The sequence below is a fragment of the Alternaria rosae genome, assembly GCF_020736505.1.
Source record: "Alternaria rosae strain MPI-PUGE-AT-0040 chromosome Unknown BKA58scaffold_7, whole genome shotgun sequence".
Classification (NCBI taxonomy): domain Eukaryota; kingdom Fungi; phylum Ascomycota; class Dothideomycetes; order Pleosporales; family Pleosporaceae; genus Alternaria; species Alternaria rosae.
This window is the reverse complement of record NW_025763576.1, coordinates 358,486-373,734: the sequence shown is the minus strand read 5'-3', so window position 1 is coordinate 373,734 and position 15,249 is coordinate 358,486. Positions and strand designations below refer to the sequence as shown.

General features: G+C 52.6%; 10 protein-coding genes across 10 annotated transcripts; 5 read left to right on the top strand and 5 right to left on the bottom strand.

Annotated features, from left to right (window-relative positions):
- Window positions 1-140: 140 nt before the first annotated feature.
- BKA58DRAFT_422174 (uncharacterized protein) lies at window positions 141-1,216 on the bottom strand (the record flags this gene model as incomplete). The annotated part of the gene is made up of 2 exons (XM_046172816.1): window positions 141-1,039; window positions 1,091-1,216. 2 exons carry the CDS (start codon window positions 1,214-1,216, stop codon window positions 452-454), a joined length of 714 nt encoding a protein of 237 aa, XP_046023083.1. The 3' UTR covers window positions 141-451.
- A 474-nt stretch (window positions 1,217-1,690) lies between these two features.
- On the top strand, window positions 1,691-2,764 carry BKA58DRAFT_403318 (uncharacterized protein; the record flags this gene model as incomplete). Its single annotated transcript, XM_046171776.1, has 2 exons — window positions 1,691-2,035; window positions 2,084-2,764. 2 exons carry the CDS (start codon window positions 1,691-1,693, stop codon window positions 2,762-2,764), a joined length of 1,026 nt encoding a protein of 341 aa, XP_046023082.1.
- Window positions 2,765-3,230: 466 nt separating this feature from the next.
- Window positions 3,231-4,111, top strand: BKA58DRAFT_460128 (uncharacterized protein; the record flags this gene model as incomplete). Its single annotated transcript, XM_046174748.1, has 3 exons — window positions 3,231-3,367; window positions 3,427-3,550; window positions 3,599-4,111. 3 exons carry the CDS (start codon window positions 3,231-3,233, stop codon window positions 4,109-4,111), a joined length of 774 nt encoding a protein of 257 aa, XP_046023081.1.
- A 366-nt stretch (window positions 4,112-4,477) lies between these two features.
- BKA58DRAFT_412576 (uncharacterized protein) lies at window positions 4,478-5,219 on the bottom strand (the record flags this gene model as incomplete). The annotated part of the gene is made up of 2 exons (XM_046172360.1): window positions 4,478-4,832; window positions 4,879-5,219. 2 exons carry the CDS (start codon window positions 5,217-5,219, stop codon window positions 4,478-4,480), a joined length of 696 nt encoding a protein of 231 aa, XP_046023080.1.
- A 185-nt stretch (window positions 5,220-5,404) lies between these two features.
- On the top strand, window positions 5,405-6,632 carry BKA58DRAFT_204517 (autophagy protein 5). Its single transcript, XM_046165906.1, has 3 exons — window positions 5,405-5,660; window positions 5,726-6,362; window positions 6,410-6,632. The coding sequence occupies exons 1-3, from the start codon at window positions 5,541-5,543 to the stop codon at window positions 6,601-6,603; spliced, it is 951 nt and encodes a 316-aa protein (XP_046023079.1). The 5' UTR covers window positions 5,405-5,540; the 3' UTR covers window positions 6,604-6,632.
- A 28-nt stretch (window positions 6,633-6,660) lies between these two features.
- BKA58DRAFT_460124 (uncharacterized protein) lies at window positions 6,661-7,914 on the bottom strand (the record flags this gene model as incomplete). Its single annotated transcript, XM_046174747.1, has 2 exons — window positions 7,270-7,914; window positions 6,661-7,171 (listed from the first exon to the last, which is right to left on the bottom strand). Exons 1-2 carry the CDS (start codon window positions 7,512-7,514, stop codon window positions 6,661-6,663), a joined length of 756 nt encoding a protein of 251 aa, XP_046023078.1. The 5' UTR covers window positions 7,515-7,914.
- Window positions 7,915-8,350: 436 nt separating this feature from the next.
- Window positions 8,351-8,610, top strand: BKA58DRAFT_441425 (uncharacterized protein; the record flags this gene model as incomplete). Its single annotated transcript, XM_046173817.1, has 2 exons — window positions 8,351-8,515; window positions 8,584-8,610. 2 exons carry the CDS (start codon window positions 8,351-8,353, stop codon window positions 8,608-8,610), a joined length of 192 nt encoding a protein of 63 aa, XP_046023077.1.
- A 1,058-nt stretch (window positions 8,611-9,668) lies between these two features.
- On the bottom strand, window positions 9,669-11,372 carry BKA58DRAFT_403313 (heterokaryon incompatibility protein-domain-containing protein; the record flags this gene model as incomplete). The annotated part of the gene is made up of 4 exons (XM_046171775.1): window positions 9,669-10,481; window positions 10,552-10,568; window positions 10,606-10,860; window positions 10,973-11,372. The coding sequence occupies 4 exons, from the start codon at window positions 11,370-11,372 to the stop codon at window positions 9,669-9,671; spliced, it is 1,485 nt and encodes a 494-aa protein (XP_046023076.1).
- Window positions 11,373-11,752: 380 nt separating this feature from the next.
- On the top strand, window positions 11,753-13,531 carry BKA58DRAFT_204408 (uncharacterized protein). Its single transcript, XM_046165903.1, has one exon. It carries the CDS (start codon window positions 11,963-11,965, stop codon window positions 13,139-13,141), a length of 1,179 nt encoding a protein of 392 aa, XP_046023075.1. The 5' UTR covers window positions 11,753-11,962; the 3' UTR covers window positions 13,142-13,531.
- Window positions 13,532-13,561: 30 nt separating this feature from the next.
- On the bottom strand, window positions 13,562-14,646 carry BKA58DRAFT_319475 (mitochondrial succinate dehydrogenase iron-sulfur subunit; the record flags this gene model as incomplete). Its single annotated transcript, XM_046167718.1, has 4 exons — window positions 13,562-13,885; window positions 13,938-14,089; window positions 14,144-14,542; window positions 14,601-14,646. The coding sequence occupies 4 exons, from the start codon at window positions 14,644-14,646 to the stop codon at window positions 13,562-13,564; spliced, it is 921 nt and encodes a 306-aa protein (XP_046023074.1).
- Between the last annotated feature and the right edge of the window lie 603 nt (window positions 14,647-15,249).

Below are 15,249 nucleotides of genomic sequence, written 5' to 3'. Positions count from 1 at the left end.
CATATTCGGGGAAGAGGTGATCAAACGTTCAACGGCGCGCCAATGAATGTCATCGCGACAGGGCGAGGAAACACGCTAATGTAGTCGCCAGCCACCTCATGGAGACGTGCCTTCACACTTCCTGCAGCCACGCGTCACACGCCTCACATCAGCAACATCGCTATTGAGGAACTCTTTTACAGCTATACTACGGCACAGATCGAATACACGCTCTGATGCCCTGCCAATAGCCCTGCATCGTGTCTTTTGACTGCCGCCACTACTATCTACGCATGCTCATCTCGTGGCTCCTTCAATCGGAAGTATCGGAACTGTAAGACAAGATGCGGCAGATCGTAGCTTCCGATGTATCAATCATGTCTACAGATGGCGAGGCCCTTCTGAGAGCTGAATCATCTTCGCAACCTCCTGCTGATGTTGTTGTCCTCGTCTCGCCCTCTTCGCCGCTCTCTTAGTCTCGAGTCGTGTCTTCAGTAAGTCTTTGTACTCCTCTTCGGCAAGCTCCCAGTCCACTTCCAAAGCAGGGCATGCCCGAGCATGGGTGTTTGAGCCCTTCCAATTCCTCCTCTGCCCAGATCCTCTGATGGACGTGGTGCAGGATACACGCTACGACTAGCTCCTCCAGATTGTCATCCCCGAAAGTGTCGTTGGGCTGCTCAGCTGTATCTTGTACCCTCTGGGCTAAATCATATGTCCTGATCACGAGATTCTTAGCCAATCCCACATTAATCTTCATCTTCAAGAGCATGTGCTCTGCCATCTTTAGATGCGCGACGGCTACCAAGGGTTGATACCGTAAGGTCGTACCCATTCCGTACATCTTCAGGTGGAAGGCTAGTGGACCCTCCAATTCCATGGGATAGCTGGCCTTGGTCTTACCCATGGGTAAACTAGTCAGATGATGTAACAGCGTCGCTCGTCCGCCCTTGTCGAGTTGATAGATTCCGGTGTACATAAATTCCAGGAGGCGGTCGACCATCATGGGACTGTGTACTCGTGCGTCGAACTCATACTTCCTGTTAGGGGGATTCTGTGTACCCTAACTACCGTGAGTACTCGTTCTGTTCATTTGAGCAAGTCCTGAACTTACATCGACAGGAAAAGCATACTCCTCTAACACCTCCGAGCCAGTAGCGAGGAAACCCGAATGGACATCAAACGACACACCGTCTGCTACTAGTGCGAAGTCGCAACCAAGTCGCTTCGCAAGGAGCATTTAAGTATGACTACGATTCATCAGCGCATATACGACCATTACATGATCAAAGCTTACTGAGCACAAAATAGCTGCGGTTGTGGCCCAGGAGGGCCTCCAAAGTTACTAGCTCTATGTGAACAGCCTCTGTTCAACAGGTCGAAGATCCACAGAACACCAACTCCGTTGTCAATATGCATGGCTACGAGTAGTACATCGTGGTTGAGATGATAGTACAATACACCCTCGACGGCGACTACCATCTAGACGACACCCAAGAGCTAGCAAACTACAAATTGACTCGCCTCAAGAAAGCTCAGTCCGGTGTCAAAGACGACAGTATCACCGTACGGGTAGAAAAAACCGACAGAGCTTCATCTCAAAGTACATCTTTGCGCGAAGAGGATGGAGATGTCACTGCTCCCAGCTCAGGCTGCTAGAAACTTTCGGACCACTCTCTTGAAGGACTGACCTACCGCCGAAGAGTTCGTTGATATGTTGGAGAAGCACAAGCTGTACGACCCGTCAGAAAACACCAAAGAAGAAATCCTAGACGCAGTGGCGATTTATGGAGCAATGCGGCGTTCTGTGTGGCTCCAGGAAGGCGGTACGAAGTATTTTAACTTCCTCGAAACACCTCGATATGCGGTAGACGAGGCAACGGCCGAACGAGACTTGTACGGATTCAAGCTCAAACGTGATATCCCAGAGCGCATGATCACCTCCAACGCCACAGGTCGACACCAAGCGAGCAAGAAGCGAGTGTCGACTGATTCTGCGCTTGACACGCGCACCCCCAAGGCGCGTACGGCCGGTCCAGGACAAGGCCAGCGTGGACATGTCGGCAGTCACTCCCTCCAGCGTCCCGGTCTGAGCAACATCAACTAGGCACATGAGGCCCACAGCGATTCTCCTACCCCCAATCGTGTCGATCGTGGAAGCCCGGCCAATCATGCCAACAAAGCACTGCCACCTACACCCACACCATCTGAGCTGGACAGGTCTTGGCAGTCTATGCGCGGATCTCAGGCGTCCCAACGTGAGAAGTCAGCCTTGTTCCCGATGAGCGCGCCAACGGGTCTTCTGCATACCCCTCGTCCAAGCTTGAGCCTACGACAGAGCCAGACATTCCGCGGTGAAGTCGATGGCTCGGAAGATATTGATGGACCGGATCTCGACGTCAACGACGATTTCCTTCCTCTGTTCGCTTCTAATAGTCCGCAAGGTCCTGTTTCCGTTGCTCCGCGAACTGGTGGTAACCAAGGTGATCAGCCGACTACACAGCCCACTGAGGATGTCGATGAGTGTACCTACATTCCCCTCATCAGTTCATCTGACGACGACAAGGACGACAACAACACCGAGCCCGAGACCGCACGTGTAGAGTTCAGCTTCGACGAGGGCAACACCATTGCCCAGGTTCCTCAGCTTCCTGTCCTCGCTCCCGTTGTCTCTACCCGTAGCACATCAGATGAAACTGCTGGTCAGGAGAACAAGGAAGACACCAGCATGACTGATGCGCCTGTGGACGGAGACGAAAGCGTCAAGATTGGCGATTGGATGGAGTAGTAGGGGGGGTGGCAGCGACAACGATGTTTGTAGGCGATGGGATCTCAGCTCATAAGTCCATGTAGTCTTTTGTAGTCCATACGTGCTTACTTCAAGACAAGGACGCCGAGATTGTATACTTTAAAGCCAATTATACCTCTTGTTTTGTGACTGTGGTTCTTATTGAGATATTCTAGGCGTAGGCGTTCATGTACAGTACATTGGATGACAATACCCGGAAGAACAGCACAACTAGGCCTGGTAGAATAGAATCGTCGGAGTGAATGTGCAGCACCACGGTTAGTACGTCATCTGAGGCGCTAGCCAGGCAGTCATAACAAAACAATAGTCACTTTCGGTGATTATTCAGCTTCTCCCTCACACAGTCACTCCAACATCTACCTGCACCAACTGACCTCGCCCGCGGCCGACAGCTTTGAGCGACCCGTCCTTAGAACCACAGGAAGCAGGTGCTCTACCGTCCACAATGTCTAGTGTGACCATCGACAACGACGAGCCCACTTCGGGTCGTATGGGGGCTGATATGAGCTTGCTGCGCCTTTTCTTCGGGGATCAATCCTTTGAAGAAGTGGAACGAGCAGATGCCGAAGAGAACCGCAAGACGTGAGTCTGGAACCCGCCGCCTTGAACCTGTGTTTCGATTAGTGCTTACCATTCCGTAGGCTACGCGAAGAATACCGCCATCATATGAAGCGTGACCTGTCTCTCCCGTCTCATGATAGTCTGACTAGCATTGCCGTACCGGGGGAGTTAGTAATGACGCTATCTACCTGGCTCAAGGCCAATGTAAGTTTCTAATCATCTTCACCAATCGCTTCACTGACTTGTATCAAGCCCGGAAACCTCGCGGAGTGCCCCACCCGAAATTACAGCCCCGAGGTCGTGGAAATACTAGCTGATGCCCTCTTCGACCCAGAGTACAAACTCCCAGATGTAGTTCTTTACGGCGAGACAGAGACAGAGTTCCACCTGCAAGTGTACTTCTGTGCGGTCGAAATGGGTATGCAGAGTCTCCAGGACTTCGCTTTCAAGTTCATGAAGGCTGCCCTTAGAGAAGAGGGACTGGCGCCTGAAGAGCTCAGGAACTCGTGTCGCAATCATGGACTGTTCGACTGGGAGTTCTGCGAGCAGGCGAAGACGATACCTCAACATCACATGATCATGTGCAGTTTCGCTACTCACATCGCCATTCACGAAGACGAATATGTGGGAAACTCCGTGTACGCCAGTCTGTTGCTTGTTACCAAAGGATGGCTGGCGTACTACGTTAACGCCGTTAGGGGCGACGTTCAACGTTACATTGAGGCCCTGAGGAGGGATGGGAACACGATTGCTGTTGGTCGTTAGATGTTTGCTTCGTCGATGTTTGCTTCGTCGATGTGGTCTCCAATTCATATCATCCCCTTTCTTACATTACTCTGCTTCTAGCGGAGGCCCTCCAGGCCTAGGCGTTCGTAGGTGGTCTGTTTCGCGATGATACCCGGAAGGATAGCAGAAGTCTGGTGTTGAAGTAGTATACACACGCAATGAAACATCTCGAACACCATCACGCTACTTCATCATATTCCTACAGTAATACCATATGGTGTCCGATGTTACAAGCATAGCCATATCGTCCTTCATGTTGCCTGCAGAACCCCTGAGCCACTCCATGCCCACATATATACCTTACGTTCTCGGGTCTAAACTTCAATGTAGGCTGCACAACAGCTTTCATTGTTCCTGTTCTAGAGTCGCGACACAACTCTTCAGCAACGCCATCAACCGTAACTGTATACTCCGTCCCGCAGGTGTATCCGCATGTTTACCAGCACCCCAGCCAAACGGCAGCACCAATCTCCTTCTACCCTTGTTATCCAGAACTACGAGTGCATCTAACGGGAACTTGCCTCCACCAAGGGGGTGTAGAAGGCCTAAGCGGACGAAGTGGTTGTTCGAGGGAGTCGCGGCTTGTATAAGGGGTAGCGAGAAGGCCGCGGAGGAGGGGAGTCTATGTGTCGATGGGTCGTGGCAGAGGACGAAGGGCTGTAGGGAGGGCGATAGGGCGTAAAGCTCTGGCAGTGCGGAGCTACGGGATGTTAGCGGTGGTTCGCATTGGTTTGGGATGATCTTACCAAAGCAGGTCATAATGGACCTGAACATTCCCTTGCACGCATAAAACTACTATTGACTCCTCTCTCCTATACCTTTCCCAGTTATTGTGCGCTTCTAGCATACTGCCTGGTGGAGTCGCGAGCGTATTACTGGATAGTATCGCATCCACATCCACGCTCCATGCTTCCTCCGGGCTTATGATATCTAGCTCTTCCAGTTCGCACTGTGTCTTGGACCTCTTCAGCGCATCGCCTAATGGCGGCAGAGCAGGCGAGGGCTCTCTCCTTCGCTGGACCTCGTCCTCGTCCTCGTCCTCGTCAATAGTCAGGCGGGAGCGTTTGCGGCTAAGTGCCACATCCATGGTCCAGCTGTTGTGCGTAAGTAAGTCACCCATCTACGGCTTATGACATGCTACATGCGTTGTGGGTGGTGAAGAAGTCACGACCAGCGCACATCTTCCTACGACAGTCGGTCTGCAGTGTTGCGCGGCGGTTGTGGCAGAGACGCACGCACGAGCGAAAAGACCCAGGGTTTCCTGCACGTCAGGCCCAAGCTCCCCTGCATACCCCGCCATCGCGCCTTCCGCCTTGCCTACGCAGCTACCTACCCCACTACCCATCCGCTGCGCCTAGGCTACCAGAACGGCGGCCGGCGAAGCTGCAATCTCGGATGCTTCGCGCCCATGGCTGAGAGAGACATTGCGAGTAGACTGCGCCAGAGCACTTGGAATGGGAGCATCCCGCTGGAGATACGCCTGCACAAGGGCGACTGTAGGACGTACGACGAGTCGGATCCTTACTTAGTACGTACAGTGTCGACATAGTCTGGTGACGATACATCGGATGAGCTGTGGCTGATTAGAGGTAGATACAATTTCCACGGATATCGTATCTCGGGCTGCTCATACACAAACTACATGCCTTCTTCGCACGCAGCCTCATCTACCCACATGTCACGCCGAAGGACGCATGGTTATCCTACGAAGACGTGCCGCTGAAATGGCATTATCCACTAGGTCTCCTCTACGACCTCTACTCTGGCGCTGAGCCCGCGTATCCTCCAGACACAGATACAGAGGTTGAGCAAGCGCACAAGATGGAGAGTACAGAGGAAGAGCGTCAACATCTACCATGGCGACTTACAGTACACTTCTCCGACTTCCCTTCTGAGCAGCTTGTTCAGCTTGATAATGACGACAAGCATATGCATGATCTGTTCATCCACAGCGTGAAGGAGGCCGACTACCTCAGGACAGGAACAGGGAAAACCGTCATGTTTCTAAGCAAAGAAGACAGCACGCAGCTCTGGAGCGGAGTGAAGAAGCACGACTTTGCGATCTACAACCCCATCAACCAGAAGCTGCTGAACCCGCAAGGAGTCAACCTGAGACATCTGCCAGTCCGGCTCTATCTCCCACACGCGTCGTCGGAAGGGGTCCAAGAAGAGACAGCACCCGGGAGTTTGAGAGTAGTGCAGAGGCTGGTGACGCCGAATCTGTCGTCTAGTACGTGTAGTTGCGGTGTAGGTCTGGAAGGCGCTGACAGCAGACAGGGCAACCACAGACCATCGGGACAGCACTGAACCAGATATTGCCGACACTATTTCCGAGCAGACGGAGTCCGCTGCTGGCGCAGGCCGTGTTGCACGGAGCCGTGCTGCCGCTGAGCGCGAGTGTGGAGGAGCTGGTGCGCGCGACGGCATATCTGGATGGCTGGCTGCACATTGCTGTGGTTATGATGGGCTGAATAAGGATTTATGCCTGCGCGACGGCGGTCACATGGGCGCCGAGTCATGTGGCGACGCTATTCCACGATCCTGGATATCAACAATATTGGCAGTACGGGCAGCGTCACAATAGCGGACACGGCAACACAACCCAGACGTTCCAAGGCTCGCTTGCAGCTCGCGACACTTGCTTCTGCTGATGGTACCTGTGACACGGTGATGCTCTGCAGCGTTTCAAAGACCGTGTAGCGCTCGTGTGCCATGCTTCGCCAAGATGCGGGGGCACAGGCACAGCAGAAGCTTAGTGAGGATCCCGGCTGCAAGCTACCAAGGCCACCCCACGCGTCTCCAGTCTGCCTGGGCGCTATCGGCGTAGCGCGTCGCCCTGTCGACGCGAAGCCAGCGTCTGGAAATGAGGCATTATTGACGTGCGTTGTTTTTGGCTCCGGTGCGCTAGGCGTGCTCTTGCCCTGTTGATGCTGCCCACGGTTCGGCCTGGTGTCAAACGGCCCTGGCGCTCTATCGGAGGGTGGGTTCGCGCCGCCTTCATCAGTCATGGACGATAAGCAATGGGCCATGACATCGTTGCTGCTTCTGCGGCACAAGAACGGTTAATGGATGGCAGGGGTGCTGGCTGAGTGGAGCCGACGAGTAGCGTCAGCGGCGGCTTGCAGCACCAGACGCACCTGGGCAACTGTGTGGAGGCGCGAGGAGAGTTCATGGGGAGTTTCCAAGTAGCTGCGCTGAATGGCCTCATGTCGGGACCGGTGAAGCTGCAACGCGGCTCTTCTTGGGACAAGCGACTAGCAGATAGTGACTGTTGTTGACTACACACGTGCAGACCCATCTCCGACGTGAGGCTGGCGATCGTCGGCTCATCTGCGACGAAATGATGGCATGTCGCGCCATTGGCTGCGCTGGGTAGCTCCATCCTAGCTCCCTCAACCCTCGCGGGTGGTTGCTAGGCCCGACCCAACCTTCATCTACTCTTCACGCTGCTCCTCGCCCCGAATCTCCAACATCCCCCAGCGCCCACTATCCATTACCCACTCGGACGAGCCTCAGACGTAAGTACCGCTCCCTACTCCCTCGTTCCATGCCCGCGCCCATTCCCCGGCCGAAGCGACGCTGCACCCACCCTTGCAAGCTTGGAGCCTCCCGGACAACCCGCTAGGACCCGGGGCCAAACAAAATGCCTCATCAACTGTGCAGAAATTTTCGGCGAGCCGGCGCATTTAAAAGCGGACATTCAGCCTCTTGCTATTAAGAGCTTTTTTGTTCTCACTCTTTGATGCTGCATCGCTGTCGACCTGCGCCTTTCAATTAAACATCGCCGAGTCCCTCTGCCCGTTCGCGACCGTTTCCGTGGGTTTGATCCAATCGCGCTGACCAGCTTCCGTTGCCATCAACAGCCAAAACAAAGCTTCCTTCAGCTCGACATTCAAACAGTGGACCGATTCAATTCGTAAATGTAAGCTCAATGCCGCCTTCTTCTGGACCTGCCTGGGAAGGGTTCGCGTCACGTTGTAGCATCCTGTCGCGTCGCGTTGCATCGCATCGCATCGCATCACCGCCATCGGGACCAGTCTTGCGACAAGCCTTGGCTGAAGATCTTTACGCTCGAGACCTCTCTTGGGAGTGAATCGTACGCGCCCAATGCGTCTGGCCTGTGCTTCTCCAGCTCCGGGAATCCTTCCACGTCTTTACAGCTGCTCATCCGAACAACCTTTCTAACATCTTCACCCCAGAAACCCACAAACAGACACAATGGCCGCCATCAGCATGCCCATCGCCGCTCGCGCCGAGTACGCTCTCCACCAGCTCGCCAAGCGCGACAAGAACTGGGCCCAGCGTGAACCCGGTGTCATTGTCGTCCTCGTCATTGTTTTCCTCGTCGCCATCCTCGTCATTGCCATGTTCATCAACAAGAAGGTACGCTATCTCAACCTCCCCAGCCACCCAACTCCTTTCCCTTTACAGTCTCCTAACACCCACCTTAGAGGCAAGCCGTCAAAGGCGTCGCATAAGATACCCCCTTGATTCGAAGTTGGAGCGAGGCCGAGCAGTACGATTCGAAGGCGGACAAGACATGACCCCCGATACGAAAGTCATAGAAGCTGTTATGTGGACCGGGCAAAGAGCTTGTGTATAATGTGTTTGAATATTCGCGTATAGGATAACATGGACTGACCCTAGTGGGGAGTCACTGTGGTACGAATGCCTCTATGAGAGGGTTTCGTGGTAATAATGAACAAGTCAAATACCCATTGCGCAATTGTCGCGTTGAATATGAGAATTGGATACGAGAATTGGATACATCTGCTAACATAGAAGGAGACACAGTGAGGATCCATTACTATAGCGGATGACGCGTTGACCAATAAAACAGAGCATCAATCAAATTATAACCAACGTATCATCGCCGTGCGAAGAAACCCTCGTTCCATCATCATGCTTCGACCATGCAGGCCGTTGACGACTGCCTCGTCACCGCCGTCATCCTTCTTCTAGCTCGCCTCGCTAATGCGTCTGCGAACCCAAGTTCATGTTTGCTGCATGCTCTATGGCGGAATAGGCTAGCACAAGCCGGACCCGATCGCTTGCTTCCACTATGTCCAAAAGGAAACCCTGGACAACTGCTAGAGAGCAATGACCTAGAAATCTACATTGCCTCTAGATTTGAGTGATCTTTCATTTGAACTCACGTAGACTGCAGGTACATGTTCAGTTGGTTGTTTCCTTGTATTGGGTGCCCCTCTATCTCCTTACTGCTTCTCGTGGCCCCCTTCTTTCCATTTGCTCTCGCCTCAGACCATGCATCCTATCCAGTGTGGAAGCCTGGTAGTCGTTTACACCAATTCAAACCACTTATAACTCGACAATTGCCTACCATCGCCGGTGAGTGCTTCGCCATTCATGTAACCATCGAGATAGCACTCGCCAAAGGAATTTCATTGGTTGTTCTGGAGAGGTCTCAGTATGTATGGTACGTTACCGCCGAACAAGATCGCGACTGTATCTCCGGACATCATGCCTGCTGGCCCTAGACCAAGACGATCCGACGAAGTGATGAAAAGGCGTCTGTTCATAAGTCGTTGGATTGATGCGATGTAGCGGTTTGGATAGCGTCCCTGGAGCAGTTGGGTGATGGAGGGTATGACTCAGTCGACTGCCGCTGGGGTCGGTCTTTTGGGTTCGATAAGGGTGTTTGTCCTATTGCCCATTCTTCTTGCGGAGGGTTAACAATGGACTCCAAAGCACTCTGCGCGTCAGATCGAGAGGACCATCGAGCGTCCCAGTCCTCAGGCGTTAAGCCTGCTGTGGTTACCAGGAAGAACGTTAAGTCGAATTGATGCGAGACGTGTTTGACGTGCTTCTCACACATCCTGTATAGTTGTGGGAGAAGGTCTGACAGATAGTCTCCGTAACGCTCTGGTACCCTTGCATGGAACTTGGCGTCATCTGGCATTACTGTAGGAAGACAAACGTTCACTGTGTCGATCTGCATACCAAACAAGCGAAGAACGCCCAATGGGGTATTTTGATACATCTCAACTCCAGTATGCATGGATGCATTGTTGTATTTCTTATTGAGAATGCGAGTCCCATCAGGACCCTCTAGCGCAGAAAATGCACTAATGCGGAATGTGGAATCCGCAATGTCCCACCTTGGTACCCAGGAAGGGAAATGTAGATACGCTGAAGCAGATCCTGCCATCTTGTTGTGGACGAACTGCGATAGAACACTCAAGCTGCTGGTCTGCCGGATACAGTACTTCATGGCACCTGCGTATACTTCCAATAACCCCCTCGTATAGTCAGGTGCTACTTCTTCCGGCCAATTCTCCCGATCCCGGCTTGCGCTGCTGAGCCCGAGAAGGCGGTAGAGCGGAATGAGCTTGTTAAGCGTAGCAGGACGTGCAGGTGAGAAACAGTATCTTCCAGTCCCAGGTTCCAGTAGTGTCTACCGATAACTTCCTGGATACTGTTGACAAGTTCCATACATTCTGTACGATGCTTACTGCCAGACTTGTTAAGCCAATCTATAGCTTCCTGGAATTTCGACCACGACAATCGTTGATTACCGCAAAGCATCTCCGGGCATCCTCTAGACACTGCCATCTCTTGTAGGATCCAGCAACGCTCGAACCATGGTGATTCCAGCAGTTGAGCTAAAGCACTCCATCCTCCGTCATGCATCGGCGGTAGCTGAATGCTGTCGGTGTGGAGGTAGAAATTCAGATGAATTAGGATGCCTTTTGCAGCCTTGACAACCTCTTCAAACCGTCAGTAATCGATATCATGATTTTGGTATGTAGATGACGTCATGGAGACCTGGCGTTTGAATATCGTTTGATATAATATGCGGTCCTGGCAGATAACATTTACCGTTCTTGAGCGGAAGCCAGATGATGGTACGCGTACTTCGCTTATAGATAGATCGCATGATACGAACTTGCTGGGTACGCTCGACATTGTCTTCTTGATTGATACAGATCTGATCGACCCAGAACGACCCCACATCGGCTTCTGCTGCATACGCGCGTAGCTTCTTCAGCCCTTCTGCGAGATTCGGCGAGATTCTCAGCTTGAATCCGTTGCATCGTAAAGTAACACTCCGCTTTGGGGAACCCCAACAGTAACTGAGAGCCCGATAAGGTGTGTGATCGGCGAGCGAAACAGTTTTCATTTTACAACTGAGGTACGGAAGGATTTCGATGCTCTCTATCAGGCGGAAAGACGTTCGAGTAGCAAGCTTGTGGTACAAGGAATCTGATGGGAAATCCATTGGGTGTCTAGGCGAATCAGCTGTATCGTTGGGATCCACCCACTCCGACGCCACATGCTTGGCTATGCTGACCAGACGGCAGCCTGATGTTCTGGTTCTCGCCTGCTGTCAGTCGTATTGCGGCGGGGAAAGTACAGCTGCGCAACGGTCGCTTCCGAATCGAGATCATTAGCCGCTGGCAGCCACCTGCAGGACGGCATCGTCTGGTCAGTTCTTTGAGCGACCTGGTATCACGCTGCTGGCGGACCTAATGATGAATCCGTAACTGTAGCGCAATCTGATATGACAACGTTGTTGGATATCATTGTACCGGATAGGTTTTGGTCGCTGTGAAGGGAGGTGTTGGAGAACAGAGACGCGATTACCCCGCGTAACGTCGAGCAACTGCACGTCTGCGCATCGAGATGTTGGAAGGCACCAATCCACAAACATCGGCTGGTCTAGGCATACCTAGGCAGCAGCAGCCTGAAGTTTACACAGCATGCATATTAAAGTCGAACGTAGCCACATGAAAGACAGCACATCTTTCTCATCCCCAAATAATCTCAAGAGTTCAAAATCAAAATCATCAATCGCATACTCCAGCAACCATGCCCACCACCCTCACAGTCGCAGACCATGCATCCAAAAGCTCACACAGCCGGACCTACAACGTCGACACCCCGGAAAAGCTCCTCGCACACACCAGTTCACAAGACTCCCAGGCCTGCAAATGGCTGATTCGAAGTTCGGTCTCCGCCGATGAACTCCAGAAGTCTTGCATCGTCGGCTCAAACAACGGGTTCGTTCATGCAGCTTTCGATGCGTACAGCTACCACCACCATCTCACCATCCGTCCCGAAGATGTGTGGTTCGCAATTCTCTCGCAACTCAACTTCTACATCAACGCCAATGCCGAAGCCCTGCGCGACCATTTCGTTTCGCACCAAGGACAGAAAGAGCTCGAAGTCGAAGGCGTTGGCAGCATTCATTCGGTAGATATCGGGGCGCTAGCTCGGCGCATGACGGGACTGATACAGGAGAATGTCAAGGACCCCGATCTGCGCGATTGGATCATGCCGGCGTTCAGCACAACTACAGTCACCGATCGCACAACAGCTGCGGTGCTCATGATGGGCACTATGCAGGCATACTTCTCGTACAAGATGTGCATATGCTGCGGTATCCCGTCGGTCACTCTGCTGGGCGAACGCGAGGACTACGAAGATATTCTCGCCAGGCTGGAGAAACTCGTCGAATTGGGTCCTGAAGCGAGCACATTTGCTGATCTGCTTCGTCCTGTTTTGCGCAATTTCATCAAGACTTTCGATCCGGAGCAGGCTGTTGCGTCGCGCGACTTCTGGCAGAAGATCGCCCATAGCTCTGGAGGGGGTAGTGGGCCTTCATACCTGGGAGGGTGGCTGACTGCATTTTGCTTCTGGGACAACAAGGGAAAGTGTATGTATAATCTGAATACAGGGATGCAGAGTTGGGATGTCGATGAGGCCGATAAGCAGCTTTTGGAATTGGACGGAGTTTCGTATCATCGGGTTGATACCGAGGATATCCCGTCGGGCTTTGCTTCTGTGCCAGTGTTGGTGGACGACAACGGTACGAAGTACAAGACCAAGATGGTCGCTGGATCACTGGGTATCGAGATCACCAGCAGCAACGAATCCGAGGCTGCGACAGAGGAGAAGAAGCTGGATTCGCTACAGTCGCTCAGTGGGTGGATGATGTATGAGATCGATCCTACTCCCAAGAAGAACCCCTGGGAATATGACTGGTAAGGAAGTGACTCTGAATAACTAAGGCATGAAGGTGTTGGACAGGGGTAGGGACGTCAAGCACGATGGAAAAGTATGACAGACCAGTATGTAAAGGGTAAGTATATCGGGTTTACCTTATGGTACCGTACAAAACGTAATTTGGAATACATGTTCTCTAACAACCTGCACATGTGTTAGCATGTTCACAACGGAAACCTCAGCAGAAGTCTAAATTTCGTGAAATACAATCTCCAAGAAATAGCTCTCTTCGTAAAAGTCGCACAAACAGAAAACTGAAATAATTGCTTGAATTTGTTTGCATATACATCTCAAAAAGAACAAATCAGGCTCAAAGAATATCAACTTCTGCGCAAATTCGCAGGTTCATCCAGCGAAGAAGATGCAATGGTTCTCCATCTACCACACCGATCCAAAATCACTCTAGGTAAAGGCCATGCTCTTCTTGATCTCGGCAATGGCCAGCGCAGGGTTAAGTCCTTTGGGGCACGTCCTTGAGCAGTTGAGAATAGTGTGGCATCGGTACAAGCTCATGCTGTTGTTGAGGGCGTCCTGGCGCTCAGCCTTCTTCTCGTCTCGCGAGTCGGCGATCCATCGGTAGGACTGGAGAAGGACAGCGGGGCCGAGGTACTCCTCCTGGTTCCACCAGTAGGACGGGCACGAAGTCGAGCAGCAGGCGCAGAGAATACATTCGTAGAGTCCGTCGAGCTTCTTGCGGTCTTCCTTGGACTGGCGGAACTCACGGCCCTAGGGAATTGTTAGCGGGAATCCTTTGGTCGACTTCAGAGTATGTACGTACGTCTGGTGCGGCGGTGTCGCGCTGTAGGTATGGCTTGACCGACCGGTATTGCTTGTAGAAGAGCGTCATGTCTGGTACGAGGTCCTTGACAACGTACATGTGGGGGAGCGGGTAGATGCGAGATTCCTTGGTTGTGTCGGTGGGAATGCGGCCTGTCATATCCCGTTAGCCTTCCAACTTCCTTCATGCGATACGGTTTTACGTACAGAGACATGCCAGGGTGTTGACTCCGTCAATGTTCATGGCACAACTTCCGCAAATACCCTCGCGACAACTCCGCCTGAAAGTCAGAGTGGGGTCCACCTCGTTCTTGATCCTGATGAGCGCGTCCAGCATCATGGGTCCGGTCTTGTTCAGGTCGAGTGTGTACGATTGCATCTTGGGCTTAGAGGTCGGCTCATCTGGGTTCCATCGGTAGATGTGGAAGGTCTTGGTCTTCGCATCTTTGCTGGCCTCTGGATCCTCAATTGTCGATGTCTTGCTCTCTGGGATGGGCGATCGTGAAGCATTGGGTACAATCTTTTCGGCGGTCTTGGAGATGGGCTCGCGGGCGTGAACGTCGTTTACGGAGGCGAAGCCGCGGGAGAAAACTGCCGGCCGTACGGCTGCCGTGGAGCGTTAGCAGTGCTCAACTGTCGCGGTGAGGCTGGACGATATACGTACCAATTCTCCGGGTAGCCAGACGGGTGAAAGCGCGTGTGGAGGCCATTGTGTGTGGTGTGGAGTGGAGAGTGCGGGCTGGGGCTTAAAGATCAAAGTGTTGCTATCATCGAAGTCGTAGCGCAAGGGCGCCACTCAAGCTTCCTCGGTTATGACAACTGCCAATCCGTGATTGGTCGCGCGTGCTTGTCGGACGATTCCGGCTTCTTCGGCCCTTCGACGCCACTACATCATCGTCGAAAACGTCAAGACTTGTGACACACATCTCACACATAAAGATCGTTTGCCCAGTGTTCTTCTATTCAGAACAACAGTCTTTGGAAAAGTAATCATGCGACAGATCGCAAAGCTCAGCAAGGTCCCAGCACACGAAGATTTCGGCTACAAGCAATTTCTTGGTGCTCGTGTGATCAACTGCGCATGGCTAGTATTGATATTCCTCTTGACTGAAAGGTCGGTAATATCGTAGTGGCTTCCTGTACTCATACCACGTCGACGTTAGAGGTCTATGCCATATAGCCTATCGGCTCTGAGGAGGTAGGATTTCCAGAAATGCCGATTCACTCACGAATAGCCGATGTTCCAAATCATGGGGGGTTGAGCCTCATTGCACATACTATTCATTCACTTCAACGTCACACATATCCCTCTG

Bases quoted from the DNA above. Each gene is read 5' to 3' on its own strand.
- BKA58DRAFT_204517 (XM_046165906.1), top strand. From the start codon at position 5,541: ATGGCTGAGAGAGACATTGCGAGTAGACTGCGCCAGAGCACTTGGAAT. The intron at 5,661-5,725 runs GTACGTACAGTG...GATTAGAGGTAG, and splicing joins ACGAGTCGGATCCTTACTTA to ATACAATTTCCACGGATATC. The intron at 6,363-6,409 runs GTACGTGTAGTT...GACAGCAGACAG, and splicing joins GACGCCGAATCTGTCGTCTA to GGCAACCACAGACCATCGGG.
- BKA58DRAFT_204408 (XM_046165903.1), top strand. From the start codon at position 11,963: ATGCCCACCACCCTCACAGTCGCAGACCATGCATCCAAAAGCTCACAC.